This window comes from Mixophyes fleayi, chromosome 2 (assembly GCF_038048845.1).
Source record: "Mixophyes fleayi isolate aMixFle1 chromosome 2, aMixFle1.hap1, whole genome shotgun sequence".
NCBI classification, from domain to species: domain Eukaryota; kingdom Metazoa; phylum Chordata; class Amphibia; order Anura; family Limnodynastidae; genus Mixophyes; species Mixophyes fleayi.
In genome coordinates, this window is record NC_134403.1 from 186072297 (window position 1) to 186088537 (window position 16241).

Genomic DNA, 16241 nt, shown 5'->3' on the forward strand with positions numbered 1-16241 from the left:
ATCAATCAAAATTGCTTGAAATGGCCCAAAATAGGGGATTTCTTTGTCCCAACAACCTAATCCATAAAGCACAGAATTTCTTTCGTATTCCAGTGATTTCACCAGTGATACATTATTTATGTAGGTTTCCATTCGTAGTCAAATGGACTCGCTATAGAATACTCTGACATTTGAACACCTAGCAGCAGATGTCAGGTATATTATCATCCTGCATATTTTGTGTTTACCAGAGCAGCATTTTTTTTTATTACATCAGTAAAGATTCCGAAGTCTTTAATTAAGTTGTCAATTATTTTTTTTCTCTAGGTGATTATACTGAACATTCTTACAACTACTGCACAAAAGTAGAGGTAGTAAGAGCTTTTAATATTGAGCATAATCAGTGTGAGAAAAAATGAACTAACTACTTAAAGATAATATATGGAGCTTGTCCCCATCATTTGAAAATTTGCACATATAGAAAAGTATTTTTCCATCGCACCCATCTTAAACAGTGAAAACATTTTTGTTGTTTTCCACAGTAATCTACTAAATCAATATTTCATAGATTTACTTGTTACTATACTATACTATAATTAAACATAGGGTGATGTAAATTTCTGGAGTTTTTTTATTTTTGTTAAAGACCTGGAAAATTAGTCATTTATAGGTCAATTTTCCATCAAAAGATTCTGAATGTAAATATATTTATGGTGCACATCAAGAGTACATACGTGGCAATCCAACAGGGTGTCTAGCATATTTGCTAAGGAGACAGATTATTAAAATCCCATTAATACTGTAAAATTACTTTGTAAGATAAAGATGAGATTAAAAGATTAGCAGTTAAATCTCGCTGTAAATTTCAAGAGTAAAGAGGTTTATTAAAACTGACCTAGTATAAATGTAAACATTTATTATATACACACACGACATATCCTCCGCTGACCCATATATTCATAGCAGGCCAATTTGTGACCATGAAAAACTAGAGTTCTCCATTTACAGAACTGTCCATACTGTCTTTCAGACATGCAGAGTTATAGTGAACAAGAGAAGTATATACTAAGAATTTTTATTCCTGCCTTTTCCACCATAGTCTGGATTGAGCATCGTTTGTAAAAGTTACAACTAATTTGCAATGAGAGGCTAACAATGATTGAGTGAATAGTAGTTAATTACTCAAAACCGCAAAGAAAAATAAAATTGTGCTCGCAGATTGATAAAAAGCACCACTTAAAGTTGTTATTTTCATATACATTATAACAAGCTCTGAAACAATGGTTTTGTCTCATTTGATGTGATTGAGTTAATTGTGTAACATATTTATTTAGGGTATGACTGTAAAGTGTCATTTACTAAATAGTAAAGGGACAACTATTATTTTTGTAATAATTATTTAATGCATCAAAGTGATATTGATTCTTTCGCTATGCACAATTACAAGTAAAAATATGGATTTTCAGGTAAAACATAAAATAACTGATGTTGGGGTTGTGCTATAAGCTGCAGTATTTGACCTATATTTTTTAGAAGGTCACTGCAAAGTGGTTCTTAAAGCTGCACTACCACCTGGAGCTAATAGCTCCTCCCCTACTTGGAGCCCTGCAGCACCCTGACTCTGTGGTTAGTGCTGAAAACCAGGGCGGTGTGATGCTGCAGAGGAGGAGTGACCCTATGGGAAGCTGCAACCACGGACATTATGGCCTCTGATGGCCATACCACTCACCCCTACTGCCAGCAAGAATTGGTGAAGGAAAAGGCTTAGCGCTTTGATGGTAATGGAGCTTTAGCAACTTATTAAACATGGGAAGCTGACGTTTTTGCTAAGCTTCACTGCAACAAATGAAACATTTTTTTTTCTAAAAAGCAAAGTCTAAATTACACAACTCAATATGTTAGTAAATTAGGGAAACTAAAGAAAATATACTTTTAGAGAAGTCACATGGACAAATACAATATTTGTTTGGCTTATGGATAGGATGTGCTATGCTATGAATGTAAATGTTATATTCTAAATCAATATAAGGCTATATCTGAACAATTTGCATTTAATTTAGAGTCTTGGGGCTCATTCACCTGTCTGCTTATAATGTACATTTCATAGAATAATAAAAACACATGAAAAGTGCTTTAAAAATAAAAATATGCTAAAAAAAAGTTAATGGTGATTTGCAAGTATAAAAGATTGTATTGGTAAAAGCACAACATACAAAGCAAGTTAAAAACACAATCTATCTATCTATCTATAGATATCATCCCATCAGCTCCAAGACAGAAAAGGCAGAGTATAGGTTATTAATATTACTAATATACTCAGTGGTGGAAGTGGGCCGGTATACAGTGTTATGCCATACCGCCACTTCTCCTACTGTCTTCATTGTAAAACTATCATTGCATTTCCATACCACCACTTGTAAATTTCCACATTGACCACTGAGTATACCACTTTCAAAGCATATATAGATGTCTCTGCAGTTACTACTGAAGTTACCGGTTTTGAAGGACGGGAAATGTTTTTGATCCGTTGATATAGTATGAGTTAATACGTTTTCTTTTGAAGCTGAAATAAAAAAAAGAAGTAGAACAAAATGTTATGTATATGTATCGGAAACAGATCATTGACTACTGCAGAGGTAACAATTCATTGATCAGGACTATAATAGAGCAGAGATGGATCAAGCTTTAGAGCATGTTGGTAAGATAAACAGAGATATTCGCAATGTGGTCTTCCAACATTGGCTTCTGATTTCTATTGATCCATCTCTACCCTCCAAAATTCAATCTGCACCCAGGTTTGTTTACAGAAGAGGACTTAATGTCTGTTTTAACATAGGAATCTCTTAGATTATTTCCTATCCTAAAGCCAATAATTTTAATTGGCTTAGAAGCAACTAATTTTTTGGGTTGTATCAATTGTCAACACTTAGTTTGTAGAAGATTGTTTACACACCCTCTCACTGGCAAGATTTATAATCTACACTATAAATTGAACTGTGACAACAAATTTATTATTTACATCCCACAATGTCCTTGCAATTTCTTGTAAGTAGGAAAAATATTTTGTATGCCTAATGAAAGATTGGCACAGCACAGACCTTTTTGTCAAAAAGGGACATCTTGTTAAAGATCTCAGATGCTTTCCCATTGATCATATCCCTCCTCAAGAGAGAGTCTCAGTGGTATATTTACTAAACTGCGGGTTTAAAAAAGTGAAGATGTTGCCTATAGCAACCAATGAGATTCTAGTTATCATTTAGTACATTCTACAAAATGGCAGCTAGAATCTGATTGGCTGCTACAGGGAACATCTCCACTTTTTCAAACATGCAGATTAGTAAATATACCCCTCAGTCTCTCTCATATTATATCTATAGTTTATATACGTGTGGTTACTATCACTCTGTATTTACAATTTTCATTTTTTCCTTTTAGATAGTTGGGTCATTTTTTTATTATTTATCTTTTTTAACATTGGTGATACTGTATCTTATAAGCAGCTGTGGCATTAATACAGGTATTTATCGTTTTTTTTCTACCTTTCTTAATACTTAGGTCTTGTTATGTTGGTTATGTTTTGTTTAGATAGTACATATTGTGAAAAGCACGCCAAACAAATGCTGCTGACATAGGTTTGCTGAACCACTTTGCTGTTTTATTCAGGCTTTGTCAGGATGGAATGAACAGCTACTGTAGTAGTTTCAGCAATCACACCAAAATATTTACAAAGTCATCCGACCCTAACACTAACTAGACAGATAGTCCTCTAACTGGACACTCACTGAAATCGTTTGCACCACCCTATAGCACAAGTCCAGCTAGTTAAGCTTCCTCCCAAGCACTACGCTCCCTGTTCCATTAATTAATAACATCCAGGTTCTTGTTCCTGTGCTGTGTGTGTGTGGAAGTGTGCAGACTTAACCATGTCTGTATCCTCACCCTGTAGATTCCCATGGAGTTTCTTCTTTAGATAGTATGTGGCAAACTGCCCCTAGTGAAACAATATATATATTCATGGAGGCTTTATGGGTGCTTTGTTCTTTTTTGCTCGTTTATGTTTTATTAATTTTTCATTCACTGCTCTATTTTTTTTATTTATTTTTCATTTTTTATTTTGATTTAGTTATTTGTTTTTCTTTGATATTATGGTGGGGAATTCAATTGGCTGCGTTACTCTCGAATGTAATGCGGCCTGCACACTATTGCTGTTACTACGGTAATAGAGCGCATTATTACCATTAGTACAATCATTTTTACTGCTGATTTTTGCTAACGGCTCAGGGAGAAATCCAGGTTAAAATAGTACACAGGTCGCAAATTTTTCAACGGCAAATTTAATTTCCCCCTATGATTTCCACTGTGTGGTTCTCTTGGCTCTTGTATTATATTGTTACAGATCTGGGGCGTAAATGTAAACTCGCAGCTTGATACATTTACCCCCCTGGACTGCAGAAAGACACATTACACATTGATCTTCATCTCCTTTGTATACTCCTGCTTGGTAAAACACAAGCAGTCACTAGGCAGTGGACAACAGACAGCGCTGTGTTGCAGCTCCGTCCTCTCTACTCTCCCTGCTTGTTATAGCGCATCTGTCTTACAGAGACATCTGTCTACAGGCATTGTTGTAATGACTTGAACAAGCAGCTGGACTCCTCTCATTTTTGGCAAATAGGCTGGATCACATATATTGATTTCCGCTCTTGATGTTTACAGCTCTCCTGGCTACTATTAGATGATTGGCTGCTGACAACTTCTTGATTATGTTGAGATCTCCTCATGAAGGTCACAATTGACTTAGTTCATATGATTATTTACAACCAAGCTGACTTTATGTTATACTAGCTGGATATTATCAAGTAGTCCGTTTTGTATTTAACTATATGCTATTTTTTACAACTATCTTATCTGTTTAGCGCTTAGTGTTACTTAGTTACTAGCTGATGAGATCCTGAGCTCAGTTGTTCGCGATGCTCTGATTAGAACCCGTTTTTCGCCATATAGGGTATTTAAATGTCTGTAGTTTATTTTGATCTCTCTCTTTGTCTTCTTGCCCAAATGTCTCCTGCCCTCCCCTGCTTGGGATGATGGTAATTTTAGTCCATAAATATTTGCTGTTTTACAATAAAGGTGCACCAATAAATCAACACCAAGTACATAGGTCTGGTGTACAATATCTTCCTATATAAATGCGATATCTGCTGGTGATGAACATAATGGTCTCTGCTTTAGAATTACAGTCAAGTTATTAATAAGATAAATAATATCAACAGAGCACAAACATATTTATATAATGTATGATTAGAAATTCAATGTATACAGGAACATGTACATGAGGTATATGAGGATATGAAGACTTTATCAGAGAAAAATATTCCTTTGAATAGAATGATTACTATTAGAAGAATGTGAATGTCGTACCTTTTGAGTCACTGACTGGGTTTTCTTTCAATGCATTTTGACCATGTGGTGCTTCTACAGAGGTCTTCTAAATGTTGAAAGAAAAATAGATGAAAGAATGTGGATCCTTATTTAAAGCCTAGCTCCACCTTTTAATTGTTATAATTTAAGAGAATAATCTCCCCTTACTACCCTTATATGAATTGTGTATTGCACTGTTTGGGTCCGTAATGAATTAAGGAAGATGTTTCATTTTCGAGTAGGCTGCAACGGAGCCTTTGTTGGCCCCACCTTGAGCCATGTTGCTTCATTTTATCAGCTCAAATATTTAAAAATCTCAGCACAATATTAGCGCTGGGATGTCAAACATAAGCAGTGTGGGACAGACATTATGTTGTTCTGAACTTCTCAGAAATGTGGTCTTCTGCATGATATCATAAGGGACCCCTAACAATGCAGAGGAAGGGAAACCCAGGTCTGGGCACACATAATTATGGTATGGGGGGGATGAGTGGGGTGGTACTTAAGAAAAAATGGTTTAACATTTATAATCAACCATAAAGAACATTAACTTTATTAAGATTTACATGTAATGTAAAGGGGAAAACAAGATCATTGCGCAACTCTAGAGATCTTTGAGATAGACTTTGGAATATGCAAAAAAATATGTATGATTATTTTACATTGGCTTGTGTGGAATTAAGTCACACTCCAAATATGCACCATGCAAATATGGAAATAAGTGAGAATGCAGCCGAAATCAACTGTCCTCCTAGACTTAATAACGGCTAATAACTGCTCTGGAAGTAGATGGACATCGAAGTCATGGCTCAACACTACTGCGAGATATTTCTGGACACTTTAATTAAATGGTTACAATTCACAGACGAAGGCCTGGTGCCCATTACAGCAAAATGCTAGCAATATTATTAGCAATTTAACCAGCGACTAAAAAACAAACAAACAAAGTTCCGATTAGCATACCGATTCCTGTGAACACACTATTGAAGTTTTAAGTGATTTACTGTCAGATTTGTGCTCTATCATAACCATCGGCTATGTATTCTTTATAACTTCAATAGGGGCTGGGGCTCTGTTTCGCACACCCAAGAGATAGATTCAGGGAGTTTGCTATATCATTCCATTACCCCTAACGACGGGCTTCTCTACTCATGTCACCAGAAAACACAGCTGCAATCATCACATAGCCACGCACCCCTCCATGTGCCACTATCTGTCACCCACTGGACCAGTGTTAGCGAGCTCTGATCACAGGAGATACATCTATTACACTTTCACGAGTGGTACCAGTTCCCTCCTTCTTTTACCAGAAAATGACCACAAGTCACAGACAAAAAATAGGTTATTTATAAATGTTTTCATTATACCGCACATGCACATATACAGCGGCCTTAAAACAATGGAAATCATTAACAAACTCAATGGTATCCCTACAAATATATATTTTTTATAACGTCTCATCCTTTAGAGAAGTCTTTTGCAGCCCTATTTGAGCCATATCTCATTTCCACTGTTACGTCTAATATTATATGTTACATATTTAAAGTATATGGTATAACAACATGCACTTTAATTTTCAAAAACCTACTGTCAGAACCTGAAGAACTAAGTTAATGATCTGTGACCACAAAGACACAGCGGTTTAATATATAGCCACTAGTACTCACTTAGCACAAATAATCTACAGTTTCCATCTTTTTTATGCACCAAGGTCACAAACAAAGTCAAGAATACATTCTAATAAACTGGAATGAGACCAATTCAGTTTGTGCTAGTTTCACTTAGCTAAATGCTGGAACTGAAGCACATCTGTTTTGGAAAGATTGCATATAAAATTCTGCAAATGTACAGTGATGGTTTCTTTGAAACTGAAAAGCAGTCATGTAATAAGCATTGAATGATATACACTTCGGGAGTACAAAAACATAGAAACATTAATTATTACTGACTGGCTTGGTGTTATTGGTTTCCACATCAAAGAGAATCAGTGGTTCTGAGTTGGCCGGATCTTCACAGACAGTTTCTAGCTGATTGGCAGAGAACATAAAACACAAGCGAAAGATTAGACCTCAAGTATCAAGATTTCATCATCATGAACACGGTCAAAGCAATCTCTAGGAAGGTGGAATAACCAGTTAACCTGTTTATAGTTATTAAGTTCTAAGCTAAAACAGGAACCAAAGTGGTGATAATTGAAGGTAAGCTCACATGCATTATAGACTATATAATGCAAGAAAACATAACATGATTTCAATTCTTTAAACAATAAGAGTTGTGGTATGAGGACTACCAAACATGCAGATAGGGTATCTCTTCCTATTTTATGATTATCTATGGTATAACATGTTAACATACAGTAAATAGTACACAAAACATATCCATGCTACCAACACATAATACAGTGGTTTTCAGCACTTTTTAGTTGTGACACAATTGTCATGGTCATCTAAGTTGATATTAGAGCATGTGAAAGCATGCTCTAACACAACAGGGATTATGCAGACTACAGATACATGGAGACACCATTGGTGGCACCAACAGAAGGCTCCTGAACGATCTAAATGTTGGGGACTGAATAAAACCGTTCCTGGAGGATGCAGAGCTCATGAGCTGCCAGCGCACATGAGAAACTTGCTACTTGTGTTTTAGATTGTGGATTTATGTGTTGTGTCATCTGGCTGCCAACTTGAACTGAATTGCAATACATTAAGGAAGAGGACCTGACTAACGCACTTTGGAGACAGCGGTCAAGGACCATTTTAAATGGTAAGAGCAAAAAAGACGGAGATTGATCCTTGAATTATCCTAGTATACTCTCAAAGGATTAAAAATTGTAACTCTTTTTTTTTATAAAAAAAATCATCTTACCTCTTTTCTTGCCGGGCAAACTGTGCTCGTTCCACGGTAAGTTTCATACACACCATCTGTACTAGGCTTTAAAGATGCTGAAAACAAATTAAATGAATGTGTTATATTGTTCTATTAAATATAATGGCTTCATACATACAGAGCCCTAACAACAACTATTACATTGGGTAGGTCTAGATGTCTTGAGTTTTTGTTTATTTACTTCCTGTTATTACAGATAGTTGTGCACATTAAAAAAATCTGTTTAATAAGGAGACACCTTAAAAATATGTACGAGGGACAAAAATAGTCATTTTATAATTGTAAGTTAATGGGACTATGGCCCATGTAACTAGCGAAAGCCTTTATGCAGGGATAACTTTGCTCTACATGTTGTGAATAACCCAAAATATGTTTTTAGTTGCATGTAAGAGTGTATAAGATAATCCATTTCCATAGGTGCTAGAATCCAACTTATATTTGCCTTCGTTAGAGTTTACAGGGGTAAGAAAAAGTATGTAAACCCTTTGGAATTACATGGATGTCTGAAAAAATTGGTAATAAAATGTGATACAATCTTCATCTAAGTCATGATAAAAGGCAAACAGTCTGCTTAAACTAATAACACACAAATTACAGTACTTTCTTGTCCATATTGAATACATCTTTTTAAAATTCAACGTGCAGGTTGGAAAAAGAATGTGAACCCCAAGGCTAATGACTTCTAAAAATGCTAATTGCCATCAGGAGTTAGCTAACCTGGAGTGTAAACAATGAGACAAGATTGGGGGTGTTGGTTAGACTTGTCCTGCCCTATAGGAACCACTCACAAATTTGGAGTTTGCTATTCACAGGAAGCATTGCCTGATGTGACTCATGCCTCGAACAACTAGGTCTCAGAAGACTTAAGATTAAGAATTATGGACTGCTGTGTGGTGCAAAATCATCTTTGAATCCACTGTGTGCTCATATTTCCACTAAAGTGAAAGATGGCAGAATTTGCAGAGATGCAGAAGTCTGCACAGGCAGAGGGGAAGAGCTGGGCAGAGTTTGCGCACCAGTGCGCCTAGTTGTAATGCAGTACATTGAGATTTCCACCTGCTGAGCGTGATTACGGAGATTAGATAAAGGTGTGGAGAGGATGTGTCCTTGCTATGCAGAGGAATTCATGGTCATTTCCACTCTGGAAAAATTTGCACCAGCTCAGAGATAGGCAGGACACAAAAGGGTAGGATTAGGCAGATGTGGATAACCCTTTTTAGTAATTTCTTTAAAACTACATCAACAATGATATTATGCTACTTATTCCACTGGAATAGTGTAGTGCGGTGTATTATTTATTTATACACGCGTACATATCTGCAACACAACATTGCCGTGTTACATACACATACATATCAGAAATGAGTGATACATTGCGATAGGTCCAAATTAAATAATCTCCTATGCCAATATGATACATACTTAAGAAAAGAACTAAAACAATTAATTTAATTAAGCTATAAAAGCATAGGTTTCTTTGTAGTAAGGCAAATATGAAGGAAAGAGCGGCTCATTTCCAGTCTTTCTTCCAAATTTATCTCCTTGTGATTGTTTTGCGTAGCCAGGTAAGAAGTTGGTTCGTAGTCTGGGCAGAGTAAATGCATGAGCCCATAATAATACAATTAACAATTACCATTTGGCGTGTTGTGCAGCTTCTTCTCCTAGTGTCAAAACCCTTGTGAAATCTACACATTTATTTTTTAAACTCTTATTTATTAATCTTTAACTTGGTGTAGTTTGCTTTCACCACAAACTGATGTAAATATTATCATCAGGCCATCATACACATCTGCAGTTTCCTTTTCCTCACTAACAGCTTCTTGCGATAATTCTCATTCTAGACATGGACTGTAAATGTCTGCTCTCAGGAGCTGCAGCCAAGCAGATTGTCATCTGAAATTCTGTATATTATTTATTTATATACACATACAAATTTTGTTTAGATGGTATCAATCTGTATTTATTGCTTTCACGGTCATTTGTGTAACCCATTTGCCATATTGTTTTTATGTTGTATTTTATAAAATGTCTATGTAAAATCTCTAGAATGTTAATACATTGGTTGTATTACATGTAGACAAGGGAAGCAACGTCACTACAGGGATATTTATATGAACATCACTGATGAGTAAGAGAGAATTAACTTTCCAACTTTGATTTCTTTCCTCCTTTCCATTATTACATGAAGAACTGTATCAATAAACTAAGTTTTTTAATTTCTTTTCGTGCTGCTGTGCTTTAACATATTTCTGTGCTGTAAGCTTAGTTGCCTACTCTCCCGGAATGTCCGGGAGACTCCTGAATTCCTGGGAGTCTTCCTGGACTCCCGAGAGGGCAGACAATTCGCCCTGATCCTGGCTGGCTGTGTAAACTAAATGGAGGAGGCGGGGCCTAGTGATGTCATGGCCGCATCATCGCACCCCACCCTTTGTTTTTATTGTCCATAGTAGTGATGGGCATTTTGGGGGCGGAGCTAATAACGCAATTCTTCGAGCCCCGCTCCCCCCACACCTGCACCCCTGACCTCCTGGGAATCATCTTGCTCATGTTGGCAAGTATGGCTGTAAGTCTCAGGCAGTTACTTTAGTGTTAGTGTTAGAGACAGATGTCTGCATAGTGGGTGTGTGTGTGGGTAGGTGTGTGTGTGTGTCTGTGACATGGGAACGGTGTAAGGGACACAGATCCCTAATTTTAGATATATTTAACACTATTTAGTAATTTACAAAGGCATATTAAGCGTTATCACTTAATATGGGTGACATGTGAAAACTTTTTGTTTTTCCCATACCACATTTACCTCATTCGGCTAAGATATATTAAGTCACCATTACCACCAGTGTGACCCAACTTTACCTATATCGCATTCCACCACCATCCCCAGAAAACATCACTGTATCGCAAATAGAATCTTCCACCCTTTCTCTCCAAGATTAAGCAATGCTTAGTTCCCTGGCAATACTGCTTGCCCGGCACTGGCAGCGGTTAAAGGATCCTTAACGCCAGTGCCGGGCAAGCGTTAACAAGAAGGAAAGTTAAAATTACATTTTATTTACAAAAAAGGAAAACAATTCTTTATTTTAGCATTTTTTCGTCTTCGGTATCCTAGCTGATAGGAGGACAGTGCTGTCCATGTTAAATAGGCTTTGAGAAGCTTTGCTGGACAGACCTGGCAATTGTAACAGCCGGCAAAAGCTATCACTCAAAGAGAGATACTTATATTTAAGGTTTTATCCAATTTGACAAATAGACCCTTTAGTACTGGACCCTGAAAGGAGATATATTCATTTGGACGTGGTGAACTCTGTGGAAAATTTCATCCCCCCTTAATCCCTCAACTGCAGAAGTTTTCTCTCCCTATGCTGAGCCTATTTTGGCACATTTTGGGCTGGTCACATTCAATTATCAAAATTAGTAGTATGTTGTACCTATTATTACAAATTATACCTCGCATTCTCAGAATATACTGTTAGGTTGCTTATACTTCCTGACTCAGCAAAGAAAATCTACCCAAAATGGCAAAAAAAGTGTTTTATTAATGAAAGTGCACTAAAAGCAAATATGTGTACATTGTCCTTAGCACTATAGAGATATATGTGGAGTCCCACTTGTCCTTAGCACTGAATGAGTTAATATATATACCCCCCAGTACTTCAAACCAAGCTTATTTTAAAAATATATATCAAATCCTCATGAAAATACAAACCCCAATTCCAAAATTCTAATAATAGTAGGAAATTTCAAATCACAAACCACAAACTAGACTTATCTAGTTCTGCAATAGTTACTGCTTCCTTTAGGAAAGTGTACACCTCCTTAAAACATGTCATGCATTTTGGATCCTTAGAGACTTCCTTATCCCTCTGACAGAAAATATTATTTTCACTCCTAGGTTCACAATAACTTTTTGCGAGTAAATTAATTACCTGCTAAGAAAGAACAACTCCTTCTTAGACTTAAACACTAACATATTGGCAGTATTATTATTTTGGATCATGCCCAAATTTTTATTGATAAAACACAGCACACAGCAATAACCTGACCTGTTTGTAGCTCTTCCCATCATCCCATATCTTTCAAACCTACATCCTACATGCATGACAAATTACAAGAGGTTATGGACACTAACATAGAACACTGGGAGAATTCTGGATTATTTTGGGAGACATCGAAGACAGTAATGAGAGTCTATATTTTAGCTTACCAAGCTTGCAAAAAAATAATACAAGCAAAACTAGGCAGTGCAATTACCTCTACGGAATTTTTAAGGTAGGGGGCAAGATTTCAAAGTATGTGGAGACTTGGATGCTCACCACTCCAATAACTAGGTTCACCACAGCATCTGCAGAGGGTACAAGATCAAGTTCCACTCTGTACCCAGGTGGAATATATTTGTGAAATCCAGAACATCTTACTCATTAGTGGACCAGAATACATTGCGGAACAGTATACAGACCTTGTTAAAAGAAAAAGTAATGTCTCCTATTACGATGAGGCAGAAAAGGCACTTTCTGATAAAGAAAGCATCAGGTGGTTTTTGAACTTTTTTAGATACGAGACAACTCAATCAATTAATTTACACAATACATATCTGCATTGGAGTCAGTACAAGCAATTCTCTAAACTATCGAGAAAGAAGACTTTCTACAAGATGCGTATCTCCACATTCCTATTTTACCACAACATCATAAGTTCTTCAGATTTCTTGTTTTGGGACATAGAAACATAGAATTTGAAAGCAGAGAAGAACCACTTGGCCCAATTTTTTAACCTATGGTACCCTCAAACCCTATTTGATCCTTAGTTATTTGTAAGGATATCCTTCAGTATATCCTAAGCATGTTTAAACTGTATTAGCCTCTACCACCTTTTCTGAGAAGTAATTTTTACTCAAATTTACCAGTTCACCTGTCTCCCATTCGGGTTGTCCACTTCCTCAAGGACCTTCACCACGGTGCTGTTAGACCTTATGGCCGCTCTCAGAAAAGAATGAATCACAGTATGGTCAGAATATGTCACCAAACACAACTATCCATATGAAAACGTTTCTACAAAAACATGGTTGGATCATCAACATAGCGAACAGTCACCTGGTGCTGTCTCAACTACATTTCCTAGGAGTGCAGACACAGAGAGACATGGTGTCTCTGTCAGAAGAAAGAGTGCTAACAAGGAATGGTCTATAACTGCTAGGAATGTTTTCATCCATCATATGTGTTCTTTTCTTGGCAAGGTGGCATATGTGAGATCTTCAACTGGACATGCTCGATCAGTGGGAATGCAATCCTACTTCTCTAGATCAACATATCAGACCTGCAAATACTACAAAGAAATCCCTTGGATAGTGTCAGAATACCAGATTAAAAGTTCAGGGATTGACCCTCCCACAATCAGAATGGACTGTGTTAATCACAGACGCTCCAAAGGATGGAAATCTCATCTACTAAGTGGAATAAGGAATGTGGCTCCAAAGTGAAAAACATCTACAGGCAAATATTTTAGAAATGAGGCCAGTATGGAATGCAATTAGGAACTTCCAATGCCAAATAAATTCTGACTTACATAAAGAGGTTTTTCAACTATTAGCACAGAAATTTGGACTCTGTCAAATAGATCTGATGGTGACATACCCAAAGACCAAGGTAACAGTTCGGTGGTAGTCATATTAATGACTACCACATATGTCAACATCAATTAAACCTACAAAAAAAATCCGATTTCAAGAATGCCTACAAAAAGAAAATGACTTACAATAAAAATGACAGTATAGATAGCCGATATCCTTACGCTACATATCGATTGCTGTGAATTCCGGCACTTTAAACTGACGTCGCTGTTCATAGCCGCAGTGATATTTAAAGCTTTAGAGAAGTTGATTTTGTAGCTTAATAGGGACCCATACGCATCCGTAAGCTGATAGAGTGCTAGCAGTGAGGTCTGAGGGTGAGTGAGGGAAAGAAGAACATCATCGGCAAAAATAGATATTTTGAATTCCCAGGGTCCCACCTCAACTCAGCGCACAGCACCAGTCTCTTTAACCATCATGGCCAGTGGCTCAATGACTAGGGCAAACACCAGGGAGGACAAACCTGTCTGGTCCCATTAGAGAGGAGAAATGAGTCAGAGAGGGGACCATTATTCAGAACCCTGGCAGAAAGGGACGCATACAGGGCAGCAAAACCTGACAAATTCCGCAGAGATGTCAAATGAATTTTCGGCATCTAGTAAAAGCATTATCGCCTCGCACCCCCAAATGAAGTCCACTTGGTCGCAATGGATCAGAGTCGGAAGGACCCTGTTCAACTGGGTAGCCAGGATCTTGGCATACAGCTTAATGTCAGTATTGAGGTGGGAAATAGGTCTGGCGCAGTCACAGGGGTGATTCCCCTCCTTGTGGATGACCATAATACAATTTTCTAATATAGTTATGGGGACGGGGGCACTCTGCAGGAGCCAGGAGAGTAGAATTTCTTTTATAATAGGCCGCTGAAAATCCATCAGGATCAGGGGCCTTGGAGGTTTTTTGAGCTTTTAGTACAGCAAAGATCTCTTACTCATAAATTCCCTCATTGAGATGTTGGATGGAGAGCTGGGACAATGTGGGTAAATTGGCGTGTTTAAGGAAGTCAGCTACGGTACCTGCTGATGGGCCAGGGCCTGAGGACTGGCTATCTAGCTTGTACAGTTCACAGTAAAACAAGTGAAATTCTCGCCCAATTTCTGCTGGACTATATGTGAGGGTACCCAAAGCAGTTTTAAGAGCCAGTATATTGTTTTGGAACTTATTTGCCCGCAGCCGGGAAGCCAAGAGTCTGTCCACTTTATCCACCTACACATAGAATGTCTGCTTCAGTTGTTTCAGAGCCACAGTAGTAGATTCAGAGAGAAGGATATTGAGGTCCGACCGGTGGGTAAATGTATCAAGCTGAGAGTTTTCCGGCGGGTTTGAAAAGTGGAGATGTTGCCTATAGCAACCAATCAGATTTCTGCTATCATTTTGTAGAATGTACTAAATAAATGACAGCTAGAATCTGATTGGTTTTCCAAACCCGCCGGAAAACTCTCAGCTTGATACATTTACCCCCGGGTCTTAAGAAGTTTAGCCAGGTTGGCTGGATCAGGTGACAGCATTTGTTGGTGTTACAGGTCTTATAGTTGAATTGCCAGGGACAAGCATTTGGAGGTGTATAACTTTTGTGTCGTGAGACCATGCTGATCAGGTGCCCCCGAAGGACCGCCTTATTGGCTTCCCACAGGGTCAAGGGGCAGGTGTCGAGACGATCGTTAAGGAGAAAATATTTATCCAAAAGGGTACGCAGTTGCTGGGTGAGTTGAGGGTCATGTAGGAGGGAGTCGATGAGCCTCCATATGGAGGAGCGGGGATGAGAAGTAATGTCAGAAAGGTTCGCCGTGATGGGGGAGTGGTCTGACCACACCATTGTGTGAATATGGGCTGACTAAAGTGGATCAGCGTCAGGCGCCGTCCCCCGCACTGTCCATACATGCCAGGGGCGGACGTCTATCTCCTCTGCTGACTCACGTCTTGTTGCCTAGCAACGGGACGAACTTCTGGGTTTACGCTGCACAGGCGGTAGGTCCGCGTCCCGGTGTTAGGCAAAGGGACGCTTCTTTTCCTCTGTATGTCGGAGGTCAGATGCACCTGAACTCCGAAATCCCTCCACTCTATCAGGGTCCACTGGCTGTTTGGTATATCTAGCACCTCCCTCCATCAGTCTGGTGCCAGAGTATTGGTTTCACCAGCTCCAGTGTCCTGTTTCCTACTTCTTTGCTCCTGTTGTCTGTACCTTGGTTCCTGACTATTGACTTTGTTCCGGACTATTCTCTGTCCTGCGATTTGGCTCTGTTGATATCTGGACTCTGACCTTTGACTTCCTTGTGACCTTCCCTCTGGATTAACCTTGTGCACTGCACCATCGTTTTGCACAGACCTGGAC

At 38.1% G+C, this 16241-nt stretch overlaps 1 protein-coding gene across 2 annotated transcripts in view; it reads right to left on the reverse strand.

Annotated features, from left to right (window-relative positions):
- Positions 1 to 16241, reverse strand: part of REPS2 (RALBP1 associated Eps domain containing 2) — a 185279-nt gene that overhangs the window by 37486 nt on the left and 131552 nt on the right. For both annotated transcript variants that reach the window (XM_075195087.1, XM_075195086.1), the window contains exons 9-12: positions 8269 to 8345; positions 7350 to 7427; positions 5401 to 5467; positions 2474 to 2542 (exon numbers count right to left, since the gene is read on the reverse strand). In XM_075195087.1, the coding sequence (XP_075051188.1) occupies positions 2474 to 2542; positions 5401 to 5467; positions 7350 to 7427; positions 8269 to 8345 (291 nt within the window). The remainder of the gene's footprint in view (positions 1 to 2473; positions 2543 to 5400; positions 5468 to 7349; positions 7428 to 8268; positions 8346 to 16241) is intronic.